Source organism: Musa acuminata, chromosome BXJ3-6, assembly GCF_036884655.1.
Source record: "Musa acuminata AAA Group cultivar baxijiao chromosome BXJ3-6, Cavendish_Baxijiao_AAA, whole genome shotgun sequence".
Classification (NCBI taxonomy): Eukaryota; Viridiplantae; Streptophyta; class Magnoliopsida; order Zingiberales; family Musaceae; genus Musa; species Musa acuminata.
The window spans coordinates 12699940-12713284 of NC_088354.1; the positions used below are offsets into that span (position 1 = coordinate 12699940).

Here is a 13345-nt window from a genome sequence, read left to right on the forward strand (position 1 = left end):
ACATTGCCATAATAATGTGTTCATATCGTTCATTATATTTGGAATTGAGACTCACTTCCATTAATAAGTCGTTGCCATATAAATTTAGCTTTGAAAGATCATTTTCTCCCCCACACTTGACTTAATTGCTTGCCACGAGATTAGCGGCGGGGAATCGATCAGGGCCGTCCAGCATCGGACGATTTGATGCCATTATCCGCGTCTCGCCAATGTCGAGACACCACCGCACTCGACCGAGTCCGCACAGGACGCGGAATGCCCGCTTCCCGTAGGCCCCACAGGTCCCATCATGGAGACCCACCATGAGGCCCAACTATCACCGACCGGCCCACGTAGCCGCGTCGTTCACAAAACCCCTCCCTTTTTGTCTTCTCTCTCACACTGTCCCTCGCCCTTCTACGAATTTTGTGGGGCGTCCTCTCGATTGCTACCCCCACTCTCGTAATTTCGCCGAGCACCTTCTTCGTCTGCTGCTCGCGGTCGCCATGCCGGACGACCTCGCCGATGACCTCGAGAGCATGAGCTTCGGCTCGTCGGACCGCTCCGGCTCCTCCGCCCTCTCCACCCTCTCCGGCTCCCTCTCCTCCTCCTCCTCCTTGTCCGGCACCATCCACAAGTCCCGCCCCACCGGCGACCCCGTCCTCGACGCGATCCGCCGGCTGAAGTCCTCGTCGGCGCCACCCGCCGGCGGGGGCGACCTCCTCTCGATGTCCGATCTGAGGTTCGTGCGGCGGCTGGGCAGCGGGGACATCGGGAGCGTGTACCTGGCGGAGCTCAAGTGCGCGGGGGCCGAGGGGCTGCTGCTCGCGGCCAAGGTGATGGACAAGAAGGAGCTCGAGGGTCGGAGCAAGGAAGGGCGGGCCCGGACGGAGCGGGAGATCCTGGAGTCCATCGACCACCCCTTCCTTCCCCGCCTCTACGCCTGCGCCGAGAACGACCGCTGGTCCTGCCTCCTCACCGAGTTCTGCCCCGGCGGCGACCTCCACGTCCTCCGCCAGCGCCAGCCCGGCAAGCGCTTCGACGACGCCGCCGTCCGGTATGCGTCCCATGCGCACATTAGCGGCACCCACCCACCTTCCTTTCCTTTTTTATTATTTTAATTTCAAATCCTAAATTTACGCAAGCAATATTGTTTTTATAATAGCTATAATCATTATTATTATCATTATCATTTTTAATTTCCTTTATCTACTTTCGTCTTTTTCTCATTCGAATTTATCTTGGGATTCGAGATTTAGCTTTAAAGAAAAGCAAGCTGTAGCCAGGGATTCGGGAAGTAACCTTCTTCGAGAGCGTCGATTGAGGAAGACGGTGAACCAATTGTTTCGATGAGAGGCAATTGGTACGTGGTTTCGGTTCTTCATTCCCGACCCGAAACAAGGGCACAACCCAGCTCATCTCCCCTCCCCCACCCCTCCTTGTCGCCGCTGTTCTTTCTCCTCCTTCCATGTCGTGCAGCCCATGGCGAGTTCTATCAATTACATCCGCCACCGGGACATGACCTGTGGGGGCATGGCCAGTGTGTCTGTCATCTACAGAGAACAGTGGGAATTAAGTCGTGCTTGTTGGGGGCTCGTTTTGGAGCCATGTGTTCGACATTAGCTGTCGGATGGGGACGGTGTCTGTGGCCCGTGTGACACCATCTGCTTCGAGATCTTAGCTTCCTACTCCTCCTGACGTGATTCCACCCATTTCTTTTGATACGTTCACACTTTATTACACGCTGTGTACTGTCTGTCTTAAACTATGGTGCAGAGTCTCCCGGATACTACGACGTCGGAGTGGGCTGAGCGACATGTGAAAGCTCTCGGACTCCAACAAGCACTTCACATGCTCGTCCTCACCGCTCTCCTCCCAAATGCCAGCCTTCATCTCGTCCTGTGGACTTGGCTGTAGGCGCACAGTCCCCACTGACCATGTTTGTTGGGCCATGGTTTTCATGTTAATGGGATCGCTTGCCCACGTCTACTATGAAGTAAGCCGAGTCGTGCAATGGAAACAGCTTCACGTGGAATCCCTCGTGAAGAAAGCAACAGGCTTTTTGTAGCTTGTTTGCGTCATTTATGCATGCATGCATGCGCAACCTGCATCTCAGTTTAGGTGACTCGATGCATGATTTGTGGTGGCTTTAGGATGTGTTGGATTGTGTTGAGTTGTGTCGTCTGCTTCTGCAGGTTCTACGCGTCGGAGGTGGTGGTGGCGTTGGAGTACGTCCACATGATGGGCATCGTGTACAGGGACCTGAAGCCCGAGAACGTCCTCGTGCGCGCCGACGGCCACATCATGCTCACCGACTTCGACCTCTCCCTCAAGTGCGACTCCGCCACTCCCACCGCAGCGCAGATCGTGTCCGACCAGAACCCGCTCCCCCTCCCGCCCCAGTCATCCGCCGCCGGCGCAGGCGGAGGCGAGTTCTCCGCCGCTTCCTGCATCCTCCCGAGCTGCATCGTGCCTGCGGTCTCCTGCTTCCACCAGCCCAGGCGCAAGCGCAAGAAGAAGCCCGGTCGCCGCGGACCGTGCCTCGAGTTCGTGGCCGAGCCGGTGGACCTCCGGTCCATGTCCTTCGTGGGGACGCACGAGTACCTCGCACCGGAAATCGTCTCCGGGGAGGGGCACGGCAGCGCGGTGGACTGGTGGACCCTCGGCGTCTTCGTCTTCGAGCTCCTCTACGGCGTGACGCCTTTCAAGGGCCCCGACAACGAGCTGACGCTGGCCAACATCGTGGCCCGGGCGCTCGAGTTCCCCAAGGAGCCGGCGGTGTCGGCGTCGGCGAGGGACCTCATCGTGGGGCTACTGGTGAAGGACCCGGAGCGGCGGCTCGGCTCCACGATGGGCGCGGCCTCGATCAAGCGCCACCCCTTCTTCAACGGCGTGAACTGGGCGCTGCTACGGTGCGCACAACCGCCGTACGTGCCGCCGCCGTTCAGCCTCGTGGGTCTCAGCCGGGACGCCTCGGACGACAGTTGTCCGGGCACGCCGGTGGAGTACTACTGAGATGAAACACCATCCTATAAAAGTTTTGGTCAACGCTAGCGGTAGGTCAGAAGCTTGGGGTGTTCACGTGGATGCGTGGCAGTCAAAGCGGTCAAAGGGCAAAGGAACCGGCCACCGACACGCGTCGGTGTTCCGGGTCGGGTTTCGACCAGTCGAGGGGTCTTTTTGCTGGGTGGTGGCCACCGACGTGCATTGTTTGGGCGGTAGGGAAGGGGGGAGGCCGGTTTTGTTGATCCACTCTTTAAGCTTTTAGATTATATATATAGATATATAAATATATAAATAAGAAATATAGATTAGTAGTTTCTCTCTCTCTCTCTCTCTCTGTGTTCCTAAACAATGCATGTCTCGTGACTCGGAGGTTGTAATAACATGTCACGTGGCGCTTCTCGACACTGCTAACTCGGAGGTTGTTAGAACTACGGAGTCAATCCTAATCCTTTTCCTAATTTGACATAAGGTTGGTTCCGTAAAATAATTGGTTCGGTAGGAATCCTAAGTGTGTCTCAAAAAGATTCCTCAAATACTTAGGCTAAGTAATAGAAAGATAAGTAGGATTTAGATAAAGTAACATTGCTTGAGGTTCTTTTTTTTGTATAGTTGGCTTTGATAACTGTTGGAAATAATTGAGAATAATTCATACGAATGATTGCGTAGAATTATTGAAGGTTACTCCATAAAGAGTTGATCAAACTATCAAACAAACATTATAATTAATATTATCATGTGCTATATCAAACAAGTGATGTGATTGAGTGATATAGGAGGAGGTTGACAGAGCTTTGGAGTTACAAAGAGTCAAGCAAGCTGATAATAATATTATGACATTCGAATATCCATATATCATATTTCCTTATCAAGTTCGTTTTTTCAAATGTTTCTCGATGCTAAAACCTTTAAGTGTTTTATATTAATACTTCGTGTCAATCACTATATTCTTCCTCTTGTCAATTCCCTCGATGCCTTTCATATGTCACTGCAACAAACACTTTTGAGGCAGTGAGACATCTTTTCAGTCACAATAAGCATTTATCATAATTAGTATAATGTACATGACTGGAGCATAATTATTATAAGATTTCTGTACATATCCAATCAAGTTCTCCAGTAAACACAAAAAGAGATTCCCCTTTTCAGCAAACTACAAATGAGGTTCACATCAGTATCAGCCATGAAAGCTCACCAACCGGAGAACTCTCCATCAGATCTCTCCGGGCTCGCGTCCTCCGAACCAGAAGAGTATTGGTGGAGGAGTAATAATTGTGTTGCTTTCGTGCCATGTTAATTTATAATAAATTATTAATATAATAATATGTATAATTTATAATTAAAATTTATTTTAGTCTTTCTGGTTTTGACCATTAATCTTTTAAGCTCTTATGATTTACTTATGTTTAAAATAATTCTTATATTTTAAAAAAATATAATATATAAACCTCTTCTATCAAATTTGAGTTAAAATATGTTAGAATCTGCTATTGTGATGCTGATCGATAATAATCTATTAATATAACGATATGTGTAATTTAATTTAATTTTTTTTAAACTAAGACATCTCATCAATGGCGGGAGGAGGCATAATCGTCGAAGCGACCACCAACAACAACACCAGGCCATTGCTACCTAGTAAGGTGTTGTACACATGCAGCCTCTCCCACGTTGACAACAAGTTTAGGAGCTTTCGGATGTCATTCGCTAACTCCAAGGCGCATGCCACAATGGCGCTGCCTGCCACCGTGAATGACACCCGCTCCGATCCCGACGAGTACCACAATACCTTGTAAGCTACCTCCCCCACGAATCACGATATCACGAAGACGAAGAGCAAACAAAAGGAGCGGTTGAGCTAGACCATGTAGCCCTCCCACACCCGCTCGTTCTCCTCGATCGGCTTTTCGAGGAAGAGAAAGCAGCAAAGGTCGTAGTAGCGAACGAAGGCGGAGAAGCAAAGATATGAGAGGTCAAAGGCGGAGGTGAGGGAGAGCTAGACTACCACATCGTAGACGTGGTAAGTGGGGGAGTAGGAGAGGACGAAGTGAAAGGCGATAGGGATGAAAACGTCCAAGAGGAGGAAGAGGGACTAGAAAACAATTGCATGCCTAACTTTAGACTAATCGACGCACATCCACCTGCTGTAGGACCAAAAGCTCCTAAGCACGTCGTTAGCGCGAGAAAGGCTACGTGTATACAATGCCTTATTAGGCAATAGCGACTCGATGCTATTGTTGCTGGTTGTTTCCACAACAATGCCTCCTCTCATCATCGATGAATGTCTCAATTTTATAAAAAAAAATTAAATTATACATATTATTATATTAATAATTTATTATGAGTCAACATATCACATAAATAGATTCTAATATTTGTTAACTCTGGCTTAACGGAAGAGACTTATATACTATGCTTTTAAAAACATAAAGATTATTTTAAATACGAGTAAACCATAAAGACTTAGAGAGTTCATAGCTAAAACCACAAGGGATAAAATAGATCTTAATCTAAATTATATGTATCATTATATTAATGATTTATTATGAGTCAACATATCACGTAAGCAAACTCTAATGTCTGTTAACTCAGACTTGACGGAAGGAGCTTATATTTTTAAAAATATAAAGATTATTTTATACATAAATAAACCATAAAAACTTAAAAAATCTATAACCAAAATTACAATGACTAAAATGAATCTTAACCCTACGTTTTTGTATAGGATCAAAATCTATATTTTTTATATGACGACATTGATAGTTTATCTATACGTTCTCTCGTTCACTATTTTTTTTTCTTTGTAATGCATCACCAGGATCCAAGAAACTTCATCATCTAGATATTTATTAGCTAAACAGAAATTAGCATATACAATTCATCGTATTGTACATGCGAGTTATTGCATGTATCATGAAGACACGGAATTAGATCGGCTCGCCTTTTTCTTAATCCAAAAAATAATTATTTTATGAATCTAATTATTGATCCCGAAATTTCTGTTATAAATTTGATAGCTACTATGGTGGCGAGCTTTATTTCTGGGGTCTGAGCGGCGTGCTGTCTCAGTGTGTCGATGGAGATGGAAGGATCGGCGTCCGACACGACCGCCCGCCGTGGGGCCTTCTGCGTCGATCTGCGTCGAACACGGTCGAACGGGTCCCACGTCATCAACGTCGGCGTGCTCGTCTCTTGCTGCTCCCCACAGTGGCCTTTTCTGCTCTCTCCTAATGGCCTCCTGCAATCATAATATTTCATCTCCTCGACGTGTGATCATTCCAAGAGCCAGATGCTGTGTTCCTCGTCGAGAAGAAAAGAACTCTCGTTTTGCACCGCCGTTAGGGAATTGGATTCCAGCGCATGTCACCTTATCAAAGGTTGATAGAGAGATATAAAATATAATATTTAAGGATAAATTATACATTTGAGTAGCTGATTTGATTAAATGCATGATTGAGAAAAATCTCTTATTCAAAACCCTGTATAAATATTCATCTTCTCAATGAATAAAATTAAGTCTCGTAGTATATTCATCAATTCAATATGACATCAGAGCTCTTTTACCTCGAGTAAGAATTCCTTATCTTCGTTGTCCGACACTGGTATGCCGATGACAGCATCTGCTGATCTACTACCACTTCCTCGACCCTCTCCGTGGTCGTCGCCATTCTGACCTTCCTCCCTCCTCTCGTGCCACGGTTATCCCCCGCCTACCTTGTTTTCGCTTTGCCATGCAATCTTCGTCGATCGTCAACCTTGTTGTCCAATGACAACAATCCCTCCTCTCCCACTACATGGAACCTCGCCGCCTGCTTCTTCAAGCGAGCTGAGCATTCGCCTCTTCTCTCACTGATCTGCTGACATTAGCAAAACCTTTTTTTTTTCTTCGCTGTCTAGCGACAACAATCTCTCATCTACCGATGATCGATCGACGACAGCAAGATTTCTCTGTCATTGCTAATTTCATCTCTACCCCGAGCGCTCTATTACCAAGCACTCATCTTTGCACCAAGCGCTCGTCTCACCCTTGGCATCCATCGTTGCTCCAGCCGAGGAGCCCACTGCTCCGGCCAAGGAGCACTCCCCCTTACACCTCACAGCAGCGAGTGCTCCCCCTTCCAACTCACCACAGGGCATGCTAGCCGCCATCCGCTCACGTGGGTTTCACTGCCCGGCTCCCATCGTTGCTCGCAGTCGCCCGCTAGCTTGCAGACAGCCGGAGGCTCGCTGAGCCCACCGCCTCCTCTCAACGGTTGTACAGCAGTAGGCCAAGCACTCCATCTCTTGCTCCTCCTCCGGTGGCATTCCCTACCCCTAGATCTCGTGGAGCTCTACCTCGCCTAACCTAGTTGCAGAGCGCACTCTGCCATCCAACATATTTTCTTCACTGAGCGCTGTCTGCCCCAAGAACTCTTTGCCAGCAAAGTTGTTCTTCCTCACCGATGAAGCTCTCTTTGTGCTACTCATTTGGGGGCCTACTCATTGGGCCGACCTATTACTGCTACTACTACCATCCTCTCATGCTCCAATCATGGGACGATCTCCGCCGAGTTCTCCAGCGCTCGATCATTAAGGCCGAGCAACCGTTGCCTCCTCTCATCCTTGGAGGTTTACAATATCGCCGATTGCGACGATCCTCCCGCTACTCGCAATGCTCTAGAAATCAAGCCGATGGACTTCAACCAAATCACAACATCTTATTGTCATCTTCCTCGGTACCAATCCAATCCAGTGTTCCACTTACGTATGAAACACATTGTCAATAACTTTCATTTTCGTCAGCAGATCTTGCATGAAAAATCATGATAGAAAGATATATAAAAATCTAATATTTAAAGATAAATCATAAATTTGAATAGATGATTTGATTTGAGTGCATGACAAAAAAAAATTATTCCTCAAAACCAATATAAATACTCATCTTCTTAACGAATAAAATTAAATCCATTTCGTAATATATTACTCGATTCAACATCCTTTTCAGAGAATTCTTGTGGATGCATAGTTTCCTTCAAACTGATGTCAAGGTCAACTACAGGGAGCTGATGACAAGATCACATGCATCAATGGGTGATGGCTCAGTCATCACAACAGAGGTTGACTGACAGCATCGATTAGCTTCTTATTAGATAGGAGGGCATTAGAATATATCCCAGCCTGCAAGTAGCTAAAAGTAGATTCCCCTGGAATGACGCCCAGCCCGTGGATAGATGGTAAGCTGATGTGATTATTATTATTATTATTATTATTATTATTATAGTGGCAAAACTCCTTGAATAAGCCTTGGATAGTAAGGTAGAGTTGAGATATTTGGGAATCTTGAGTACCTTATATCCGGAATGCAATTGGTGTAGTAGGACAAGCTTTGATGTCAAATCTCTGTAGAAATATAATTGAGGTTAGAGGAAGAAAAATATCATATTAGTGAAAGATAATAGGGAAAAAATAACTATCAGATAAGCATTAAAACAAATCAAACTAGTTTAGAAGATTCGAGAGAAAAGTAACTCAGAATAAGAAAGTGCTATCATTATTCATCCCTGCATGCTCATCATTGGTATAATTGCAGGGAACCTAATGACATCTACAACTGGACAATATATACACCCTGTGTTACTTCTCAATACCACATTTGGGGCAACACTCACTGCCTCAGACACAACAGAGCATAAACCAATGAGATTTAATACAATTTCTATGAAGTTGATCAATTTGCATAAAACGAAAAAATATAATCACCGAAAAGGTTTGAGATTGACAGTCTACTTTTCTGCGGGGCATAACACATTTTATAAAAAATAACCCTAAGTACATAATGAAAGTGGTGAAATAGGAAACTGTTCGTGTAAACAACTTTATGCAGTGGTCTCGGGGCCGACACGGCTTGTTTCGGATCCGAATGACGGGGATCTAGCTCAAGATCTCTCGGGGTTGCTGATGTGGGCGGCCGTGCGAATCTGATCACGTCGAGGCTCATTGGGACGTCCCGCGTGGAAGGGTCCCTCTCCTCGACGTTGATGGGGAAGTAGCTCCGTCTTCGTACCTGCACACAGGTCGGGTCGAAGCTCGACCCGACCCCTCCGACGATCCAGTTAGATGATGTGAAGAGGCATTTTTGTGTGTGTTCGGCCTCCCCCTCTCCTCTCAGGAGTGGGGTTTTTATAGGGTGACTTACTGTGTCTGATGTGCCTGTTTTGCAGGGAGCAGGATCGTACTCCCGACCACGTCTGACAGCGATGTTGGCGTGACATGAAAGATTGGGCCTGAGCAGGACGTTAATGCGCCTCGGCCGACGTTCTGGTCCGTTTGATCAGGTGCTGTCGGGTCGATTGAGGTGTGAGGCGTCATCTGGGACAACTGACGTCAACCCGAGTCTTATCGCCATTATTATCCTTATCATTTTCCCCCGGAAAGAAGCTACGCGTCGGTCGTTATAACGGGAGTCCGAAGCATGGCTTCAGCTTTCAGTATTCGTTCATGCCAGGCGGCCGCTGGTCCGAACAAGGTTACACAGATTGCAACACTCGGGATATGAACATAGTTATTATCGTGCACACAAAAACACCAGTAGCAACAACATCACGAAATAGAGAAAGGAACGGGCGAGCTGTAAAGCATGGAAAACCAACGAAGAAAAAGGCAGAGAGCAAGAAAAATTGAGATCAAAGAACTGGGAGAGTCATTACCTGGGAAGGCCGCGAGATCCGCCGCTGAGACGAGGAAATGGCGCCACTTGTAGGGTTGGTTTAGCAAGGGTGTGGGAGGAGGGGCTGGAGACGGGGTTTACATTGACCCGTGGAAAGCACCCCGCAGTCGCATGAGATGTCATCAGGACCGTCGGTTGCCTATCGGGAGGTTGATCTTGCGGTTGGCAAAGACTGATCCGGAGAACGGGTCCGGATTCGCCATTCCAACCCGCGTAGAATTGATCCGACTCGAGCTCGACAAGAGCGTCATTTGGATTTGAACGACATTGGAACCGTATTCCTAACCCGCGTAGAGTCTCAACTCGAGCTCAAGAATAGGATTACCTCAAGAAACAAATTCCAGTGCGAATGAGCCCTTCAAGTTACAAACGCAGGTCGTTCAATAAATAACTAGTTTAATCAAACTGTATAGAATCGAAGCCATCAAATAAGGAAAACTAACAAACACCAACACAAACTACACATTAGATAAAAGCAACTTCCTAAAATTGTCTTTAATCATCTAATCCCAGGGTTTAAGATGAGTCCATTGGAAAGGATAAATCACAATTTATCTGATGAGATACTATCTGATGGACAGAACCAGTATCAGGAATCAAGATCAGCAACATAATATACTTTCAGATCAAATGACATGAGATCCGACTTATTCATCAAATGCGTCCGACAAGATTTACAGATAGAGGCATCATGCTGCAGTAGTAACATTGGCGGCAGCATCAGGAGCAGATGGAGCATCTTCCTCGGTAGGAGCAGATGGAGCATCTTCCTTGGTAGGAGTAGCTGGAGCAGCTTCCTTGGCTTCAGGTTCAGCCTCCCAAAAGGAAGTCTTCTTGCCTGTTTTTGAAACAGTTTGAAAAACGTCTTCGGGTTTTACATTGCCTTTAACTGTCACTTTCTGCTCTTTCAGATCCACATCGAAGGACTCGACACCTGAAAATACAAACAAAAGATGCACACATCAAGCTGGTTAAAGTATTCTTTCTGGTTGCTCATATCAACCAGAAATATTTGTTGTATAGATATTTGTTGAAGAAAAATGAAGATCTTGCCAACAGGAAATTTAACGTTTGTGAACTATAATAATCTAAATCATGGCAGCACTAGTTGCCAGAAAACTTGTTATACGGTATTGAACATCATGCATTATAGTTTACCATAAATAAAAATCATGAGCACGAAGAGATTCAAAGATCAAGAAATAGCACCGGGATAAAAGGGAGCGAAAAAACATTAAGCAACCTTCCATTTTGGTGAGAACCCTCTTAACAGCTCCAACGCAACCTTGACATGACATACCAACCTTGAGGACAACAGTCTGAAAACAGAAAACCACAAGAATTTCTCAGTATTGGACATCACAGACCAAATTACAAGGATTAATCTGAATTAAAATAATAGCTCGCCAACATAGCATCATACATTCACAACAGTATTGTGCCTAAGAAATTGGGAGTCCAGATTTTATGGAAAAATATAATTCAAGTTCAAAGGAGAAAATGAATGAGTCAGAGACCAAACAGTATAGTAAAATAATATCAATGTGAGACCAAACAGTGGTAAAAAAATAGCAATGTGAATCAAAATGGTGTAGATAGAACGATTACTGACTCTAAATGGTGTAGTCAGTAATATCAATGTGAGACCCAAGTGTGTAGTATGAAATACCAATGTGAGACCAAATGGTATAGTAAGGAAATATCAATGTGAAACCAAACAGTGTAGTAAGACATACCAATGTGACAAACAGATATGCATGCTGTGCAATATTTGAACAGATAGTTGCAACCAAAATTTTCGTTTAAATGGCAATTTTTCTTATCACAACGGGGCAATATTCTTCAGCTTTTCAAGAACTACAAACAGGAGGATGGTACTGAAAAGCAAGTAAAAAGTGTGTAAAATGTTGCATAAAATTTTGTATTTGCCAAAATAATTTCCTAAGAAACGGGTTATCATGCCTAAAGTTAAAAACTGCACACAACAAATTTAAATTTTCAAAATTTTGGAGTTTCAGGTCTTGCGTTGACAAATATTTGTGAAATTAGAAATAGTCCAACATCTGGTACAGTGATACGCTACCAAACCTTAGATTGAAACTTCTAAACACAATTATCATAATCGAACTAGTGACTGACATGGCCAAGACTAGGGTCATTCGGTCACTATGCATTTGTATGGTCTAGACCGATGAGAAAAAAAAATCGGTTGGGTCTGCTGGTCCTATCCAGGTAAACTGCTAATATGATCCAACGACAAAACCAGACCAGTCGGGTTTCCATTTTTCATTTTGAGGTCAAATACGAAGGTCTCAACTCAGTTTTCCAAACTATTATTTTAAATGGTCCTCTTTGGAAGCAAAGGCCCAGCTGATTAAAAACTTAGGCCATGACGAATATGATATAGAGTGTTCACTAATATAGCTAATAGGACTCCTAAATTAATCAAGTAGCACCAAGTGCTTAATTGACTAGGAGTATTGTCCTAACATATAAGATTTGTAATACCTATAGCCAAGCACAAGTATAACCATTTGTTGTGTGTTTTCAGTATATGCATATGCTAAAGCATTTTTTACATTTAGCACCAGTTTCATCCTATGAGCTCTGAAATTTTATGAGGTAGTATATATTCCATGAATTATTCAACCCACAAAACTCTACCTAATCTTTGTTGCTACTCATCTTAATTTTAAAGCTAAGTGCAAAAAAGGAAAACTACACAGGTCCTTGAGATAACAAGCAACCCTAGTCTGAATAATCGATGAATGGTACACATGAATGACTAACAAATTTTACCTACCTTTCTATGGGAATCAATCATCACCCATCAAAGCCAACTTGTATTACTTCAGAAAACATATTAACAGCTATGGGGGAAATCTCAAGTAACGGGGAACATGTATCTAAATGTCTTCAAAATTTCCCTCGTATGCAAGTAGCGCAATGTCCCCACTTTCCGCACTTGATTCATGTTACATGTTAACCGAAGTCTCCTTCTTCGATCAAACACAGGAGTTCGTAGTACTGGTGATTAATTTTAATTTTGAAACCAAATATAATCTTCGTGTTTTTCTGACAGGGAATAGTAAGATGATTAGTCAAATCGGACGGATAATAATAGCAATAAGTTGATCTCTTGCAGCATCGAGGATTGCATAAGTTGGAAAAGGGGAAAACAATATAACCTAAAAGAATCGTGACGATCGACCTTATCATCTCACAAACTAACACTTTGAAGCATATGTTCTGGTTCGCAACAGATCGAACTCGGGGACAAGAATTACTACCCAGAACATAGGGAAGAAATTGAATCAACCGATTCAGAACCCAGAAAGGAAAGAAAGATCAAATACCATACCTCGGCCATGGACGCAGAGGACAAGTCAAGATTGCAGCGAGGCAAGTCTACAACTCTGGCCGGAGAAGACAGCAGCCCTTCCGAGTATATAGTGGAGAAGAAAAAGGGCGGTGAACGGGAAGGGCAATTTGGGCGAGTATGACAACGGAGTCGGTGGTAAAGCTGGCTGGGAATCTGGTAAATATCTATCGATGTCATGGCAATTCCGAAAGTAAACCAAAGGACCGTAGTACGCGGTTGTGTGTACCAACATTTTTTATGCGTGGCCCCCTTTTCCGACGTCTTTGCGAAGGAGC

General features: G+C 44.8%; 2 protein-coding genes across 2 annotated transcripts; one reads left to right on the forward strand and one right to left on the reverse strand.

Annotated features, from left to right (window-relative positions):
* The first annotated feature begins 369 nt into the window (after window positions 1–369).
* Window positions 370–3305, forward strand: LOC135640068 (serine/threonine-protein kinase D6PKL2-like). The gene is made up of 2 exons (XM_065154188.1): window positions 370–1036; window positions 2175–3305. Exons 1-2 carry the CDS (start codon window positions 486–488, stop codon window positions 2992–2994), a joined length of 1371 nt encoding a protein of 456 aa, XP_065010260.1. The 5' UTR covers window positions 370–485; the 3' UTR covers window positions 2995–3305.
* Window positions 3306–10158: 6853 nt separating this feature from the next.
* Window positions 10159–13206, reverse strand: LOC135639959 (copper transport protein ATX1-like). Its single transcript, XM_065153994.1, has 3 exons — window positions 13050–13206; window positions 10932–11007; window positions 10159–10622 (listed from the first exon to the last, which is right to left on the reverse strand). Exons 1-3 carry the CDS (start codon window positions 13056–13058, stop codon window positions 10378–10380), a joined length of 330 nt encoding a protein of 109 aa, XP_065010066.1. The 5' UTR covers window positions 13059–13206; the 3' UTR covers window positions 10159–10377.
* Between the last annotated feature and the right edge of the window lie 139 nt (window positions 13207–13345).